A 19425-nucleotide genomic window follows, 5' to 3' on the forward strand; every position below is an offset into this window, starting at 1 on the left:
CCACCCTGAAAAACTCAAGGCTTCAAGCGGGTGGCTGACAATGAGTGAAAAAGTTGAAATCAAACTTTCAGAACTTATGTTATTCTAGAACCAACAAAAAGTTATCATATATGTATATTCAAAGGGTGGGGGGAGTGGAGGGGTCGTTAATAAGTCAAATAATATCACTGATGTTAGCTCAGCACGCTCCGCCTTTTTATTGAAAACATCGGATGGTCTATAAGTTTTACGGAAGCTGGCTGCGCTATGCGGGGTTTCTGACCATCTGGAAAGTCAGAAAATTCTCAGTGTGAAAATTGTGAAATTTAGCAAGCAGCGACTAGTAAATGTCAGTGCACTTGAAAGGAAAAGAACCAAATGAAAGTTTGGTTCAAATATCGTGGAATTGGAAACTTTTGTGTCAGGAAATCAGTAAATGATGAAATTGAAACCCAATCAATGTCCTAGAACGGAATGGAATGAAAAATGACTGCTTTAAAAGTTTATCACTAGCCCTTGCTGGCAACAAGGCGGAAAGACTTACCAGCGTATTGACCTTTTTCTTTAAGATTCTTATGTCTGGAAATACTCATAAAACTTCTTTTTACAACAATATCCACTCTCTCACACAAAAAGTTCCAAGAAGTCCGCCAAGCAAAGCATCCTTACAATTCTTCTGTTATTCATTTACTTGTCTTAAATTTCAGAGAGCCACTTTTCAAGTTAAAACGTTCTATCAAACACCATCTGCATTATTAGAGTAATTAATTAATTGACAATTCAGATATTTGGCAACATAGTATGAAATCTGAGTGTCTCTCAGTGTGTCATATCTGTATCTATGAACAGGATCATTGATGTCAGCTTACTATGATTCTTCACCCAAGTAAAGCAGAAAAATCGAGTTAATCGCAATTAACAGTCACAGCTAGACAACCCTGTTACAGTTCAGTCTCTGCTTGAAAAATCACAAACATTGATGTATATTCTAAGGCCTTATCTCTCAACTGGAGGAAGACTCGGGAGGAGTACATACCAGATTATTTTGCAACTGCTCCGTACTAATTGATTAATATTATCTCTCCTTTCTGACATACTGCTTTTTTACTGTTGGGGAAAGTCATTAGCCCATTTGTCAGAGCCTTGATTGCAACTGAAAAATTGAATGTAACTAGTTGAACATCTATGAACTTCTTTACATCTATTAATTTAATATATTTAAGTGATGTTTTGTATGTACAGCACTTAAATATTATCAACCATATTATTTTCTCATACATATACTATTCTACCTCTCCTTCTCTATCGCTACTTATTGTAAAATATCTTCATGAATAAAGTGAAAGTGTAATAATTAGCAATAGAGAAGGAGAGGTAGAATAATATATGTATAGAGAAAAGAATGTATTTAATAATATTTAAGAAAACAACTATTATCATACAGAAATCCCATTTTGCCTGAATCAGAGAGTTAATCCCTGTGAAAACCTAGTTTTCGGATAATGTTTTATTTTCTGATGGGTGTAAAATCATGAGAAAGTAATGTAGCATTAGGATTTTTTTCGAAAGAAGGGGGGGGGGGGGGGGGTCCTAATGCTTCTGCAATGAACCAGTACACAAGATATGAATCAAAGCGGCAACTTATCGATAATGAAAGCACCAGACCACTCTCGCGGTTTGCAATGTCGCAGATTTCCTGTCATACTTTCTTTTTAAACGAAAAACTACTCAATGTCAATTCTTGAAAACTTCTGTGATTTTTCTTCTCTGTGCATGAAGAACAGAAAACTTCAAAGAATTTTATCGATTTTTTTCTCCTTCAAAAAAAGAACAAAGCGGATCTTTTTAAACTCCGCAATTGAGATACATGGTTTAGTTGTATCACTGTTGTAATTCATGTTTCCTTTTTAAATTCGATGAAGAAAGGGATCTATGCAGTGGGAAGTTTGTTGAAGTTGTCATTTATCGAATTTCAGTATATACACTTCTACATTTACTAGTTCGAACACAAATGACATCATTTGTATTTTTGCCTTTTAATCATTAGGAATTACAAGTACCTCTATTTTTTGTAAAACATAATTTTTAAACTTTTCAATGTGTGTCAGATCATTTTCTGCATGATAATCATCTGCAGAAATGCTTTAGTTTGTACCTGAACCTAGTGTCCCATTAATCTTGCTTAAAGACCTTCCAGGATTGTACCAAAAAATACTGATAGGTACCACAAGATTTTTTTTTGGGGGGAGGGGGGAGGGAGAAGTTTCCTCAGTATGTATTTCAGTACTAGTCATGACTGCGTTGCCAAAAGTGACAATTGTGGGTTTAAATTTGTTCCAGATGTATCATTATCTACTCATCTAAATTCATTAATGCGGGTACCAGAATGGCAGCAAGGCGTTTCTCGAATGAGCATAAAATCGTACTCGTCGAGAAGTGTGGATTCAAGCAGCGACTCGGTGAACCCGGAGAAGAGACTGAAATTGGCGCCCTCTGTAGAGATGTTCCAACATAGGAAGAAACTTAATACGCTTAAAAATTCCTCAATTCATGGTAATCAATCGCCCTCTTATTTTTTTGATTAATTATGTTTCTTGTTCACATTTTTCTGTAGATGATAGTGGCCGTTGAACTTTGTTCAACAGGTGTAACTAAAACTTCAGTGGTGATTTTCGTGAGTTTCCTCAGGTATTCAAGAATTCTTTTACTCCAGTTAGATATTTTTCCAGGAGAAATTACAACGGTTTTCTCTTCAGTTTCTGTCTGCTAGGAAGTTTATCAGAAAAAGAAACTTGTCAATTGTCTCTCTGAACAGTAGACAAAATGAAAAAAAGATACAAGGCCTTCTTCACGAAAATTTTTTAGGATTGGGCTACTAAATGGCTTTTAAATTAATATTTTACAATTAACTTTTTACCTTCTAAAATTCAGGGTTGTCACAGCCAGGGAATTTTTAAAAGTCAGGGAAAATGACGAAATTGTTGAGGAAAAATTAGACTACATTTTGCAATTTGGAGCTATAAATTCTAACTCATCTGAAGAAACACTTATGTGCATAGGGAAACTAATGGCACATAAGTACATTGTTTTTCAACTGGACGAAAATTTATAGTTCCTAATTGCAAAATGTAGTCAATTGTCTTACCGAACAGTAGACAAAACGAAAAACTGATATAAGGCCTTCTTTACCAAATTTATTTTATGTGGGCCAATTGTTGTCACCTTAATTTGCTTTCTAGAATGAGTTTGACATTTCAAGCGGCAAATGCCTGAAAAATATTCCATATTGCGTTTTTAACCATCTGGCATATTCTCAATTGTAAGGGAATTTTACCAAAATGTACCTGAAAATTGTCAGGGCTATTAGTTTTCTAAATTCTGTAGCAACCCTGAAAATTGATGTAGATAATGGTGCACCATTCAAAACGTACAAAAATTCGTATCTTTTCATGGTATCATGCTCAGCATGGGATTTCAGAGACAAAGCATGCATGCATCATAGTGCCTTCATTCTTAACTGTTCTTTTGGGTCGTTCGTCTCCCTGATATTGATTTATCTTCTGTTACTCAGAAATACATAGGCTGTGTTGTAATGTCTTAAGATTGTGTACTGCCAAGATGCCACAAAATGTTGTCATAAAATTGTTTGAGTCAGCACACAAATGTTTTGAAGAAAGCTCTGAATGGTAGAAGATTGTAGGGAAGTCACGCAAGGATAAATTATCTATAAGGGAAAAATCAGAAATTTCCAAAATTGCAGGATTGCAGATCTTTTTTGGAAAGCAGGCAAAATTTGGTTACCCGTAGCCTTCTCTGTACAGTTCTGAGTGTACCGCAAATTTTCGAGCATTTTCTAGAATGTCAGGTTTTTGTGAAGAACATTTTCTCCAATTCCGTTTCATTTTTTGAAATTTTCATACAGGATTAATTTGGTAGCTATTTCCAAGAATTAAGCCCATTCAAGGTGTGTATGAATAGAGAAATGAAAAAAGTGTAGAATTTTCTCCGGCTTGTCAGAAAGTAGAGTGAAAGTTTAGAAATTTAAATCCAGGCGTGGAAAAGAGTTAAAATCTTGTGATTCTTCAACATTTTGCTGCGCAGTGTGGAACCCGCGCAGCGTATCGAAAAGTGTTCCAGTGACTTTCTGCCAGTGACTGTTTCCTGTTTTCACCACTAGACCCTTCTAAGCCACCTTCCATAAAATAATTGTTTCATTTGGTAAATTACAAGTTCGTTCTTGGAGCCTATCCTCAATGAGCACAATTTTCTTATTCTGGGCTCATTTTAAACTAGAAAAGATGCGAAGATAATTGGCGATCATCAGCAAAGTTGTAAGAAATCAATGAGTATCAGTTTTTCTGCCAATATTTGACTCTCTCATGGTGGAAATGATTGTTCATTCTAATGTGAGCTCATTTGCTTTTTCTCCACTTTAAAATTGTGTAAGTCTTGGAAATAAAAAGTCTAGACTCATTTATTTTTAAACAGCTGCCACCTAAGCTCCTTCTCAAATCAGGCAGTTTTTAAAATAATAGTTAGGTTGATTATCAAAAAGTTGACGGACGGTTGGTATAGGCAAGGTTTGATGTAGTGAAAAAGCAGAAAAAAATTTGTCATCCCCTCCCCCCCGTTTTGGTAGACACCCTGCCGAAAGAAAGAAAGAAGTTTCAGTCCCTATTAATGATATCTCTCTCTGAATTGAAGTAATGGAAGATTTTACAATCTCTATAAAAACTGTAAGTTCAGCCCACTTGTCTGAACTGGTGCAGCCCAGTTCTTTGCGAAAACTTTCATCGTTTCATAAACCTTCTTGTATGAATTTTATCAAAAATTGATGATGTCGGAAAATTCATGATTGAAATTTTTCAGTCTTGTCACCTAAAAGAAAGTTAGGTAGAAGTTTGAAATGTTCTGATTCTCGAGGTAAAAATGTATGATAAAATAAGTTCTTCAATTTTCTCTCGGAAAGTGTAAGTAAGCACTGGTTTGATGTCATTGTTGCCTAGCGTCTGGAAGTGTTGTAAAATCAGATGAGCAAGATGTCAATTGAAATTTTCATTTTTAGTAGGATTCCAGGCGTGGCTTTTAGTTCCGTCGTAGCCTCAGGATTTGTTTTCTAGACATTGTATGTCAGTTAGCAGGCGTATCCTTCTCAATTTTAGAATTTTAGTTTTTTTTCGTCATTGCATTTAAACTTGGGTCCCTGTCTTTTGCATTGCTCTGTTCAGGATGGTTTTCATCTCCTCTACCCGTAATTCTTCCCCCTTAATTTAAAGTTAGTAGCCCTTCTAACTAAGAACTCTTGAATTTTTTATTTCTGTGCTACCTCAACCAGACGGCGTTAGCACTCAGTTTTGTTTTTAGCACGACTAAGTATTCCTCTTTCTCTGTTGGCAAACAGGTCAGAGAACTAACTGTCGTATTTGAATTGTTAACTGATATTTCACCAATTCAAAGTTATCTTTGGTCATGTTTTTTTGTGGAGAGCCATGTACGTATATGACTTTTTTGGAACGCATTTGGCTCTGTTCTGTGCTGATTCAACAAGGTTGTGTTATTTTTTTAACCAAACTTTACATTTTTTAAAGTGGAAGAGTCAGCATGATAGTCTGGGTGCACTATGTCAGAGGAACCCCTTGTGTGCACTTTTTCTTGGCTCTCTTCCCAGGGACTCATGTCAATGACTTCAGAGGCATTTCAGTTGTATTTCGTTCATTCTGTGCCAGTAAATCTCCATTACCCTTCATCTCACAGCCGAAGAGCCTTGCTTTTCTTTTCAGACCACTCAGTTTTTATCCCCCTTTTATCTATTTTAGGTTGCCCAACTGAATTTTTCACCTATTCTCGGGTTGTTAAATATACAATCCCCTTGCACTTGTTCTTTTTTCCTCTGATGATATTGTCTTATTAACCCACAGTGTTGTCTCAGTGTGGCCAAATGAAAGAATGAATCGAATTTCTCTGAAATGATTCTTAGAGATTTCACTTGTCCATGCAGATTTTACATTTATTCCAAATCTAATCAGTACTTTTGAACGAAATGTTAGGAAAATCCTCGGAAGTAATGAGCAATGACTGCAAAATATTGATTATCTGTAGTCCTATTTTTTCAAGTGTGATCAGTATGCCTCCAAATGTTGAATTTTAAAGGGAGATGGATGTTTTTCTAATTTCACAATTATGCGGAACAATTGAGAAGAACCAAGTCTGTTTAGAAGGAGAGACGAGCAGTGGTTCAAATCTATTCATGGTCTGCCCACTGAAGATGCATCTCTGTAGGAAGGTTTGAATTGCAAAACTTGCTGATAACTGTTATTTACATAGTGGCACTTCAGATACTGCTCTGCTAGGCAGCCAGTCAGACAAATTTAACCACAATCAGCGAAACTGTATCGGACTTTGCTTTGTTTTCTCTTACGTTTTATTTTTAACATAAAACTACCAATAAATAACACTAAAACTTGGAATTTTGTGAGTGTATTCTTCATAATCAAGGGTAAATTCCCAAAGATTTTGACCCAATAAATTAAAACCTGAGAAAACTTGGCAATGTGAAATGCAATTATGCTGATTTTGGTAAAACCCAACCAGTTGTGATGCAAATTCCTCTGCAAATTCTCCATGGTCCTTCCCTGCAGAAATGTATTCCATGTGTGACAGCAGCTAGCTCTCTCTTTTTTACTTTCTAAGCCTTTGGTGACTCCAGATTGAATACGGTGTCTGTCAGCAAAAAACATTCATCAAGAAATGGATTTCTAGCAGACCAAAGACAGAGAGCTAATAAGTGCCAAACACATGGCAAATGATTTTAGATTTTATATACCATAGTATTGGAATGCAATTTTTGATTTAGGAACTTTTCATGAATGATATCTTTCAATGTTCACTCAGTGGTATGGTAGATGCATGCGAACTCTCAGCATTTTTGGTCTGTCCAAGTCTTAGGGTGTCAATTTTTTTTATTGTTTTTTTTTAAACTCATTTATTTTTGTTTTTCATCATGATCATGCATAGTGGTGGAACTTATGAGAGATTGAACACAGAATTTAAATATTTCCTGTTACAGCAGAAGGAAGAAGCTGCTTGACTCTCTCTGAATTACAGGAATCATCCATAACCCAAATATACCTCTCTAACAGACAGATGTAAAGGATCTCCACGTTGACTTTTTTTGGTTAATTTTAAAAGCAGAAAATGTCCAAGAAATTATTTTTTGCTTTCCCTTCTTTTTCTGAAACCCCACTTATGTAGATTAGTTACAAAGTAAAAGTGTGCCCTTATTTTTTGAGGGTCATGAAATCTTAGCATGAAGAAATCTTTTGAATGATCATTGCTACCCTAATTAAATGTTCAGTTACATTGCTGGCCAGCTGGCATAATGATTTTGTATCGGAACTAGACAAAAACAATTGACAAAGAGTTCAAGTTTCATGTGCTCTTATAGGCAGATGTGGCTCCAAATTTTGGAAGTAAGAAAAGTTATTGTTCTCTCAAAAAACTAGAATTTCAAAGCATGAAGAACAATCAGTTCAATTCATTGTGTATTGCATAGGGTTTTCCCCTATTTTTGCTGGCATAATTTTCAATGTAACTGCTGTTTATTCTGACATTTAAAGCTCATTGAAAGTACTTGACAAACTCAATGTAAACTATATCCTATTAACCTCACTTCAAAGACGTTGAACTTCCATATGCTACGCTGTCGGAGCTTTGATCATCAAGATGTATCTCGCAAGCATTATCTGGCCGAAACTAAGAAAGAAAAAAGTATTTCAAAGAATGACAAATCACCCTAATCCAGCAGGACCCTGATCATTCTTTATGATCAGGAGGCCACTGATATAGTTATTTTTAAGGTTGTTGGCATGATCTGCTAGAAGCACTAATGGCCTTTGCAAGCCTGTTAAATCACTTTCATGCTGAAACTTAGGTATCTCAAAGCCATGGTATTCCTGTATGTCAGATGATTGTCTCGCATGCTCGTAAATTCACCCGCATCCTGTGCTATGTCTCTCATTATGTTCTGTCTGCGTTTATTTTTATGACGATATTTATGTTTGGCGTCTTTTGATTCAGGCCCTGGCATGAAGAAAAAACCTGGTATTAGGGGTAGGAAGCCCAAGATTTTAAAGGAGAATCTGGGTTGTCATTCTGTCGAAAAAGTCAAAGCGAAACGAGTGGCGGTGAGATCGATGGACGACGAGCAGATACTTGTTTCAGAGACTGGCTCAGACATCCACGTTTCACCCCTGCATCGCCCGGGCACAACCAAAGCGCGTCTGTCGCGAAAGCACCTGACAGGAACGAATTCACCAGGTTTGTTGTCAATCTCAACTCTCTCAGGTTGTACGGCCGCAACGAAAACGAGAAGACGGCCTGCTCAGTCTTGTTTTCGCACTACCATGAGCAGCTGGACAGAGGTTGATAGAATAATCGTCATACATTTCCTGGCCAAGATGGTCACCACCCCCTCCTTAAGTGTAGATTTCACAATTGACTCCAGAAACACTAAAATTCAGTTCAAGTGCTGTCAGAATCACCTCACATACATCCTATTGCATGTTTCTCCTTTTCCTGGACCAAGACTTACGTCAGGAAATGAAAGGCTCCCAATTGCAAACTTCTTAATGGATTGAGAATAATTTTGATCTCCAAGTGCCCCTTTTCCAATAAATTTACAAAGAATTTTACTCTCCTCAGAAGTAAAATTCATTCCCACATCTGCAGCACTCTTTAGTCCAGTCAAATTAGATAAAAAATCTCGGATTAGGGGAAAAAATTCCCATACAAGCGATTTTTGGCTAAAGTTGCTTGTTAGGGTCTGGAGAGGCACAGGCCAAAAGTCCCCATCGATACCCCTTGTGCTTAGCCCCCCAGCCCCCCCAAAGCCCCCCAAAAAGGCTAAAAAATCGGTTTTTCGGCTATATCTCGAGAACAGTTGGAGATAGCGAGTTGCGTATCATTGAGAAAATGTTCCTCATCAAATTCTGCAAAAAAAAAGTTTCTTATGCTTTTTCTTCCCCAGGCACTCCTTGACCCTCAAAATGGCCGCCGAGTATGGGCGTCATAGCGCGCTTCCTCACTGTACGGTAAACATAGGTCCGCCTCTAGACCGCGCGGTCGCGCCGCCGAGTGTCTCAACCTTCTCACCCCGTCACCCTCTATATATAGTTGAAATTTACATGATATGCAATAATTATGTACTCTTACCTTGTTTGCTATGCAAAATTCTGTTTTCAGTCAGTAAACTTTGATGCTTCAGCAATAGCCTGAGGGCGATTAACAGCCAGAAAGGAAGAACACGTATTTTGATGAAACTGTGATCCTAATTATTGCCCGACATATTTGCGTGGCAATTTTTTTTTTTTTTTAATTATTCGCAGGTCAATTCATTGTTTTTAAAAAGAACGTAAATCAAGGTCGTAGGAGGGGGGGGGGAGGAGAGGACAAAAAAAGGGAGGAAAGGGCGGTCTGTTAAGGAATGAAAGAACACTTTATTTATGAGTTACAATTTTAGTAGCGGTTAAATAATAAAATGGAAATGAAGTTAATAAAATTTGAGTGAATTTTTTTTCATTAAATAGACACGAAGTTTGTCTAATGAATCATTTAGTTTCTTTGCACTACATAGACTTAAGAGAATTTTGCTACCGGACTCAGACATGGAATTGAATGTTAAGCCTTTATCCTTAAATGACCCGCAAAATCTTGAATGTCTTCCTTTTTTTCCTTAAAGTGCAGAGTGCCATCTTGCCCTTTCCAAAAATTGCCGAGTTAGTATCACACCCGAAAAATGCATGTAAAAATAGCATGTAATCTTTTAGTTTCGGACAGGCGTTTAGGCTTTTAAAAGAGTAAATTTTTGCTTCAAAGTTTTGTCAACCAGGTTTTAGAAAAAATATTTCCTTATTTTCTAGAGACAACGTACTTAAAATTATTAAAAAATCGACGTCTTCTCCAACAATCACACAATTTTTGGTTGACTCCAAAGATAAGATCAAGGCCGTTTAAACAATCAGTATGGGTGTGCATCTCCATCTGGAATTTCATTTTGAAGACCGATGTTCCTGAATTTTTTTTTGTGGAATTTCTATCAGTCTTGTTTTGTTTTCGTCATTAGATGAAAACTTTTCCTGGATTAAAGTTACTTTTGTTTCTTCATTAAAAGCAATTTCCATGACCATTGATTTACCGTACCTTTAGGATCTCTCTCCATTTTTTGTTGACGGTATGTCACTCGAATAACCGTCTAAAATAATGAGGCAATTTCTACCAAAATTCCGAAGGACATAGGTTACGTATTTTTCTGTAATCTCCAAACTTTTCTGCTCCCTGGGGCCAGACTGCGCGGTGTAATAGAAATCCACCATCAAGGATATAATTGCTGTTACTTGGGGCCTTTTTTTCTAGTTTCGGCTCAAAAATGGCGCATAAAGAGGCTTCTTTCGTTTTCATCGTTCTATTGGTATTAAACTAGGACTGAGGGTACGGAGATAATTCATACTTAGAACAATTCTCAAGGCCTTCTTGCAACGTCATAAAAATAGAGATGCGTTGAAATAATCGCAATGGATCACATGTAATGTCATTTTCGTGGAGTAAGTGTTACCTGTGTCTGTGTATAAATTCCAGACTATCATTTAAGGTGATAATTTGATTTTGCCAAATTTTCTCTAGAAATTGTTTCTAAGATTCTAAGTCCGGCAAGTTCTGAGGTAGATTTATTTTTTAAAATTCTTGATCTATTCGAAATCCGTGAATCGACCACACACAAATACGTCGGGCAATAATTAGGAACAGTGTCATCAAAATACGTGTTCTTCCTTTCTGGCTGTTAATCGCCCTCAGGCTATTGCTGAAGCATCAAAGTTTACTGACTGAAAACAGAATTTTGCATAGCAAACAAGGTAAGAGTACATAATTATTGCATATCATGTAAATTTCAACTATATATAGAGGGTGACGGGGTGAGAAGGTTGAGACACTCGGCGGCGCGACCGCGCGGTCTAGAGGCGGACCTATGTTTACCGTACAGTGAGGAAGCACGCTATGACGCCCATACTCGGCGGCCATTTTGAGGGTCAAGGAGTGCCTGGGGAAGAAAAAGCATAAGAAACTTTTTTTTGCAGAATTTGATGAGGAACATTTTCTCAATGATACGCAACTCGCTATCTCCAACTGTTCTCGAGATATAGCCGAAAAACCGATTTTTTAGCCTTTTTGGGGGGCTTTGGGGGGGGCTGGGGGGCTAAGCACAAGGGGTATCGATGGGGACTTTTGGCCTGTGCCTCTCCAGACCCTAACAAGCAACTTTAGCCAAAAATCGCTTGTATGGGAATTTTTTCCTCTAATTTTTCTAATTTGACTGGACTACTTGATCTCTAGGTGTTTCTGAGGTCTGATCTGTTTTTTCATCCAGGAGAATGTCTTGCAAGTATGGTGCCTGGATCTTAAAATTTTCACCTTACTTAGGATATCCATCTACAGTGACCTTCAGTTAAACCTCATTAGCCTCCCAACCAGCTGTCTTGAATGAAGTTATCAAATTTCACCGATTAAAGCACCATAAACAAACATGCGAATTTTGCAGTGGGTACTGCGTTCTTTCAATTTGGCAGCAGTTGGAAAGGAACTAACATATTGCTCTACTGAGAAACAATTTCTGTTTTGTGTTTCTCTGCTGTCGAATGGCAGTTTAACTTGCGCAGCGTTGAGAATGAATCACTGCCTACACATCAACAGGGTGTCTACAAGTCCAGAAAGTACGGAAAAAGTACTACTTTTTTAAAGGCGGTCTGGTAGTACTGATAAAATGCGGGAATTCCGCAAGTAGGTCTGGAATTTTTTCATTTTTTGGTATTTTTGTCGAAATTTGAGCAAGGAGGAGGTACTGAATTTCTTGGGAATGTACCGAAAAAGTACTGTAAAAGTACTGATTTTTTGCCCGCCTGTTTTAGTAGACACCCTGATCAAAAAAGCACTAATTGAGTGTTGATCTTTAGCATTCATTTTAATACCAATGCCCTCTAAGCCATCTCACATCATCTTCCTTCCGATCAGAAAGGCTGAAAGTAGTTGTTCCTGTTGACCAACATACTAGCTTACATAAAAATCGATTTCTATTTTTAAAATCTCTCAGTAGCTCAGTTTCTCACATGATCAATGAAACTGCAAGAAGGCATTACCTTTAAAGCTTAACTTGTTGCCAATTTCTGTTTTTCTAAGTTAATATTCTGAAGTTGCCACAACTTTCTCAGCCAATTCTATTTTGTGGTCGATAGAAAGAAATATTCTTGGTGGGAGAAAACATGTGAATATCATGTTTATCACTGCTTACTCATACTTTTTCACTTTAATTGACATGTACCCGCATTAAATCTATTGGATACCACAATTTAGTATGTCCATTGTTGCTTCATCTCTGACAGATATTTTCCCTTTTAATCAGATAAGGAGGTTGTTTTCTTTTTCTGATTGGCAATATGAATAGGAATATCAGTGAGGACTTAACAGTTCCTCCAAGGTAGATCTGTGTCGTTTAAATATCTCATATTTCACAAGTGAATCTGAGTAAGTTTGTCAGAACTTCATTCTCCTACTCACTGAATAATCTAGGTATTTGTGTCTAAGATATTACTGTGGGTATGGAGGGCATAACACCTCACCACCTAACACGTTATAATCTCGTAGGTTTGAAAAGGTAAATATTGTCACTCAATGGGGTCTGTTGCACGCTAGAGACACAGCCAAGTTAGGAGCCTTTCTTAAGGGTAAACTCACAAAAAGATTCTGATTTGCACATCAAAAAAATCTGAAGTCCTCTCTTAAGTGCGCTGTCTGCATAATTTGTAACATACTTTTTTTGTGGTCAGCAGGTTTGTTCAGAGAAGATGATAGAAAACCTAACCCAAGTATATAAGTAATCTAGATAGGTGTTACAAACTTTCTTTGCGTATCATTTCAAATGACCTGTAGCTTTTATTCTTGCGGAACAAAGAAATAAGTTGGAAGCGAGTGCTTGAAAAGAATGAAATCATATGCATTAAAAAGTTTGTAAAATAGTGAGTTCATTCGGGTCAGGTTTTCTTATGTCTCTTTTTAGGCAAACCTGGCTGTTGGTAACCAAGGAAAACTGCTCATGGATACACGAAATTTGATGAAAAAAACATGTTACAAACTGCGCCCAAAAGAGTGGAATTTCGAGTCTCTAGAATTGCCCCTCGTGATTTTTCTTGTTTTTAGGACGGAATTTCGATTTTCTCCGTTGTTTTTTGTGTATGCAACAGACCTATTATGAGCTTGATACATCCTGTACTTGAATTTCAACTTTGTTTACTTGTTGGCTTCAATGTTCGCAAGTTCCTAATTTGATGTTTTTTCTGTTTGATTCAGGCGAAAACGGGAAAATTCGTATGACATTGACAACATTGTCATTCCTTACAGTGTGGCTGCGATGACAAGGGTAGAGAAATTACCTTATAAAGAAATTTTGACACCCAAGTGAGTATTCTCTCGATTTTTTTCTTTCTCACGCGTATGAGGGCTGTCCCAATTAAATGAGTGTTGGCCTGTTCTGAGGGTGTCCAGTTACTGGGAAAATCAAGAAAATTAAATTGGTTAGGAATGCGTAAGCAAGAGATTCGCAAACTCATACGCCAGATTGTGATATATGGCATCACTTCATTGCTCTCTAATACTAAACCCTGTAGAGCTTTCTCCTAATCTGTAGTGAATTTTTCTCTTGGAAATTTATGGCCCTACTGATCTTTATGAATACGTTGTGCTGAGCAATGTTCATTTTTTGCATCTTTTTATATGGAAAAAAAACCGTTAAAGAGATCAATGTCATTTGGAAAAATTTAGAAAATATCAGGAAAATTGGTCATGGATTAAGAAATTTCGAACGCTCGGAGCATTTTTCAATTATAAATGAAGCTCAGCACGTGCGAAGGTGAAACATATGATTCAATTCATTGTATATGTTTAGAAGTGCTAGTTTGTATGTATTCAAAATTAAGAAATTTTATTTGTAATAAAAGGAGAAATCAGGTAAATATCTGACAAATCCAAAATGAAATTTTAGTTGGCATCCTTGAAAACAAAAAGGTCAAGGAAAACATGGAATTACAGAAAGGAGGGAAAGAAAATTTTGGTAGACACCCTGCCGTAACTTTTTCTCACAAGCAAATCTGAGCCTCTTGTAAAATTGTTTCCACCAGTTTTAAGGCTGTAATTGAACAAGCAAAATTGCAATTTTATGGGACTCGACCGCTGGAATGAATATTCAAATGAAAAGATACTAATATCCAAGGAATTTAACAGTTGGCAGTCTAAAAATCACATCAGCTCTCAGAAACGCAGAGTCCTCATGTTAGCTTGCATTAATATGGTTTTTGTTCATTGACCAAAGCTCTATTGATAGATTTTTAATGAAGGCTGGCAACAGTCAATCAGGTAGGAATGATTAGTAAGCGTACATGAAACGACTTCTTTGGTCGTCCTGACCGATTTTCCAGCAGGAATTAACTGTAACTGATCAGCTGTTGCAAAATCCATAATTTCCGGAAAATATCCACAAGCAGAGCTCTGCTTGCTGTATAATAATGCGATTCATGAAGACGTGAAGCGGGAGGGTAACCTAGCCTTGCTAATTTGCAAGCTGAACAGCCATTTTTATGTTAACGCATGGCTGTAGAGGCTCCATGGAAAGTCTAGTAACGCAAAGACTGTCCCAAGAATATTTCGCCCCGAGAACTGTGGCCATTGTTGGTTGAATCTTTACTGGGAAGTTCAGAAATTATAGAGAGCGTTCTACCAAAATGCTGATAAGAAAGTTAAGGATATGGTAATCTGAATAATTTCTGACTGATAAGTGGATAATTCGTAGTTTTGGTGAAGTTCCATGTTCTTTCTAATTTTTACTTCCTTTTGTCACAGGTGGCGAGTCATTGAGGAGGACTACCTCACAGACGCTAAAAACAATGATGTTAAAACACCTAGTCAAGATAGTGATGTAAGTGCCCTATTTTCTCCCAAAAATTCATTTTGGTTTCACCAAAAAGCCAAGGAATGCCTTCCTATCTGTTCCAGTCATCCAGTTAAAGTTAATTCACGGCAAGATTAAGTTTGAAATTTTCATTAAACTGAAGTAAACTGTATGGAACTTATCCTTTGGAATATTAAAAAGAGTTTCATGTCTAAAACTTAAATGCTAACTTTTCATTGTACTTTTAGAAAAGTTACTCTCTGGAAAAATGTGCCCCTGTGTACTGAGGCTCCTTTTCTCAAGGACTTTGATTAATTTAGTCTTTTGGTTCTTGCACCAAATGAGACAGGAGCAAGGAATTTAGAAGGTTATAGTATGGTTTTTCTTACTTAAAATTTTGAGCTAAAACAAAATGTTGTAAAAAGCGTTTCCAAGGGGGGGAAAAAGTTAATTGAAATCCAGCCAACCAAAAGCTGACGGTTAAGTTGACATAGCAAGGCAATGCCTGAAGCTAAGTTCAGCCAATTAGCAAACGTTGTTTCCCCTGCATGGCTACTTCATTAGAAACCGCCAATTATATATTTTCAAATGGGCCCCATTTATGGCATCTCCAAAACAGGTACCCTTTTGCCATTCAGGGTCAACAAAGTCCGAAAAAATCCTCCAAAAGTTTCCTCCCTACTTCCAGAAAAAAAAGTGTCTGTGGCCCAAAAAAAATCTCCTCCTGTCTAGTAGAGTGACAGTTTTTTACTGAACGGCAATTTTTCGTACTGAATGTTATTTAATTTCATTCTTCTTTCTGTTCCCCAGTGTGAAGATATTAGCGATGATGCTGTCGCATTGAGGCACGAGCGCTGTGAAAAAGAAGAGCGTGCCAAATTTAGATCCTACCTCATTAAGCCTTCCGGCATGTCAAGACCCAGGCACAGGAGACTTGATAATCCTGGTAAGTTCTTGTTCTACAGTGTTAGATTCCAATTCTATTCCTCCGGGTACATATAATTTGAATCACACCAAACAGAGAGAGAAACCAAGTCTCTTTTTGGGGAAAGAATGAGCTAGCTATGTAGCTGTAAATTTTCTCCTGTCACAATTTCTAAGTTCAGAAAAATTTTGTTTTGAAAATCTGTGTTTTACAATTTGTTTAGCAGAGAATCGTTTAAAGAAACAAAACTTAACGCCTCTTTTCTTCAGTTTCTCCAATAGCGACATCTGTCGTTAAAACTTCCAAAAATCTGGTACATTTTACGAAGACAGCTCTTTAACAGTCTTATAAAATTTTCATTTCAGGAAACCTTCCTTGGATATATTTAAGTAAAATTTACGAGAGGCCAAATGTACGAAAAGTAAATTTTCAGTAAAATTTAAGCTAGAAAAAGTTTCACAACATTCTGAAAATAGCAGTAAAACTTTTCAATGCTGAAGTTTTATAAATATGTAAGTTTCAGACAGAGTTAAATTTTACCTAATAAATTAGTCGAATAAAGTTTCCTGTATCAAACATTTCAAGAGTTTGAAATTTTCTTTTTATACTCCATTGCCTCTAAAGTTACGCTTGGTTGTAACTTAGTTCCTTTCTATTAATCTCGGTCCAATTTTTTGCTTGCCTACTCTCTGTTTGTATTCCTTTCCCATACACTGATGTTTACAAGTGTAAAACAAAAGGGACCAATAAAACCTCTGCTATCAGATTCCATATCCATCATTTATATCTTACTTAAAATGTTAGAGATCTACATTAATGTTCCTAGTAAGTGAACCTTCCTTTTAGCATTGGAAGTGCCAGGAATATAAATGAGACGTTAATATTTGACTCTCCTTTTTTCAGACTCAATGGATTTCGAGAGCAGTTCACCGATGACGACACCTCCTGCTACTCCTCAGCCTGTGATTGATAACTTCTGTGATCAAGTTACGTTGCGAAAGCGTGCTCCCTCTGTAACGAAAAAGGAAAAAGAAGATGTAAATAGCCCTATTGACTGTGATGAAGTAAGTAAAACTCTGCGAAACTGACTTGTAACCACTGCCACCTCTTTTCTACTAAACGCAAGCCGATGAATATGCGTCAGCAGGGTGTTAAAGTCCGGTAATTCCAGAAATAGTACTGATTTTTTAAGGGCAGTCTGGAAGTACTGAAAAAGTGCGGAAATTCCGCAAGAAGGTCTAGAATTTTTGTCATTTTTGTTGCACTTTAAGCGAGAAATTCAAATCTTAGAAATTCTTTGAATTTTGTCAATTGAAGGTACTGAAAAAGTACTGAATTTCGAAAGAATGCACTAAAAAAGTACTGCCAAAGTACTGATTTTTGGCCTGCCTATTTTAGTAGACACTCTGGTCAGTGGTGGGTGCCAATATTTGAAAGTGAGATGTATTTGTTGATCGTTTATGGACAAAGCTGGAAGGCACACCTAGTATCATCTTAATTATCATTGATGGTACCACTTACTGCCATTTTTGGTAGCCCCAAATTCAGCACGTTCTTGAATTGTAGAAACTTAACTTATCCGCAACTGAAAATTCAACTAAAACAAAAGTCCAAAGGGTATTCTCCCGTTGAAGTAAGGTAACATGCTCTCACAAAGTCATTGAAAACCTGGAGCAGTTGAAGAATTTAGCCCAACCCTGAAAAGTCTGAGATGTTTGCCTAAGACTGTGAAACCCTTGCCTCTGGTGGTGTTAATAATTTATAGAAGTAGGAAAACGATCATATTTTAGGCATAATACCTTAATTTTTGTTTATTTCCAAAGTACTTTGCGGCATGAAATAGAAATAAACAAAACTTAAGTGCCATGGCTACAATATTATCATACTCCTGCTTCCAGCAAAAACATTTGCTACCGCATCCCCTTGTTCTATCAAAGAGAATAGGTCAGTGGCACTTATTTTTTTAAATTCTTTTTTTGACAGTACAAAGTGAACTGAGCTTTCAAAAATCATCGGGATTGTTTTTAAATTGCAAAGAAACCTTGTTTTGAAAATGCGAAAAACAGGATCAGTTGGAAACAATGTTTTTGGTGGGCTTTAATGATTTAGCCAGGCACGAGAAACATCGTTTAATGATTAACTGTACTGAGCGGAAGGCTTTTTCTTGTTATTTCAGCTCAACTGTCAGCTTTTGATTACCTTTAATTCCTCTGAAAATCGCTTTTCTGAACTCATTCCTGAACCTTTTTGGTTTTCTTGAAATTTTATGTAGAAAAAACTGTTTTGCGGCCCTGCAAAATTGCCTCGCCACTGCCCCAATATAACCTTCAGCAATCTAAAATAAATTAACAACTGGGAACCTAATTTTGCTCTTCTTTTTTGTAGCAGGTGGCACCCTATGAACCTCGAGAGTTTCCCCTAACGGAGGAAACATACAAGAAAATGTTAGAGGACAATATTGAAATAGCCAGAAGTATTCGGTATACGCCTCAATATTTCCCAATAACAAATCCTGTAAGTATCAATTCTAATTCTGTTCTCTGATATGCCATTATAAGAATTATTCTTATGTTAAGGTCAGTCTTTTAGAAATCTACACAGCACACAATTGTGGCTCTAAAAGTGACTTAGTGCACCATGATTTTATGCAAGGTGGTGTTGCCGCAGCCTCTTAAATGGGCCTTCTTTTCATATTTCATCGTGATCTCCAAAAGAGGTGTAATATTAGGTTAGATCAACGATCTAGAAACTATAGATAGGGGATCCTATGTTACGCAAACAGTGAAATTCGTAACACACCTGGAGTAACAATTAGGTTAGGACAATGATAGTCAGTTTCTAAGGCTGCTATGGAACTGTTGCTGAATACAAACTTATTTCAAATTTAGAATCAACTATTTGAAAATCTGTGTCCAGATACGGAACTTAGCCATTCATCGAGTGCGTTAACGATGAAAATTTCAACGCTGAATCATCTATTCTGAAAACTCCCGTAATATTCCATGTATTTGAGGTTATGATGAGATAGCAATTGGGCATTTCCACTTCCCCGCCCGCCTATCGAACGACCGCTCTATGTGTGTTACGTTTTTTCGTAGGCTACCACCAATCTATAGTTTCAATATCGTTGGGTTAGATGCTTTAAAAGCTCCTGGAATACCCTTGAATTTTGGAAATTGCCCCAATTGTATATGAAAGCACTTGAATTTTGTATTTCAAGGTTCTCTATTCTATATTTGTGGGAAAAAAAAGTTTTTTTTTTACCCCTTGCTGTTATGAGTTCTGGAATGTTTAATAATTTGACTGTATGTCACTCACCTCATAATATTAACCATTCAACATTTTTAGTTCAAGAAAAGTCAACTACCATTATTTTTTGTGCATTTTTGAAAGCTTTAAATGTTTTCGCAAGTTCTCAAAAGATCCTTGAAAGTTGTTGATTTTACTGATTTGAACTCCTTGAGAGTCCTTGATTTTGGTTTTGCAAAGCTGTTTCGAAACCTTATTCAAAAGACTCCCTAAATACAAAAAAGAA

General features: G+C 36.8%; 1 protein-coding gene across 1 annotated transcript in view; it reads left to right on the top strand.

Annotated features, from left to right (window-relative positions):
• The window catches only part of nsl1 (non-specific lethal 1), a 28046-nt gene that overhangs the window by 6442 nt on the left and 2179 nt on the right, over positions 1-19425 (top strand). The window contains 8 exon segments of the mRNA XM_019040479.2: positions 2320-2532; positions 8056-8249; positions 8252-8295; positions 13372-13479; positions 14917-14992; positions 15776-15911; positions 16794-16954; positions 18276-18404. Of these exon segments, the coding sequence (XP_018896024.2) occupies positions 2320-2532; positions 8056-8249; positions 8252-8295; positions 13372-13479; positions 14917-14992; positions 15776-15911; positions 16794-16954; positions 18276-18404 (1061 nt within the window).

The sequence above is a fragment of the Bemisia tabaci genome, chromosome 10 (assembly GCF_918797505.1).
Source record: "Bemisia tabaci chromosome 10, PGI_BMITA_v3".
Taxonomy (NCBI): domain Eukaryota; kingdom Metazoa; phylum Arthropoda; class Insecta; order Hemiptera; family Aleyrodidae; genus Bemisia; species Bemisia tabaci.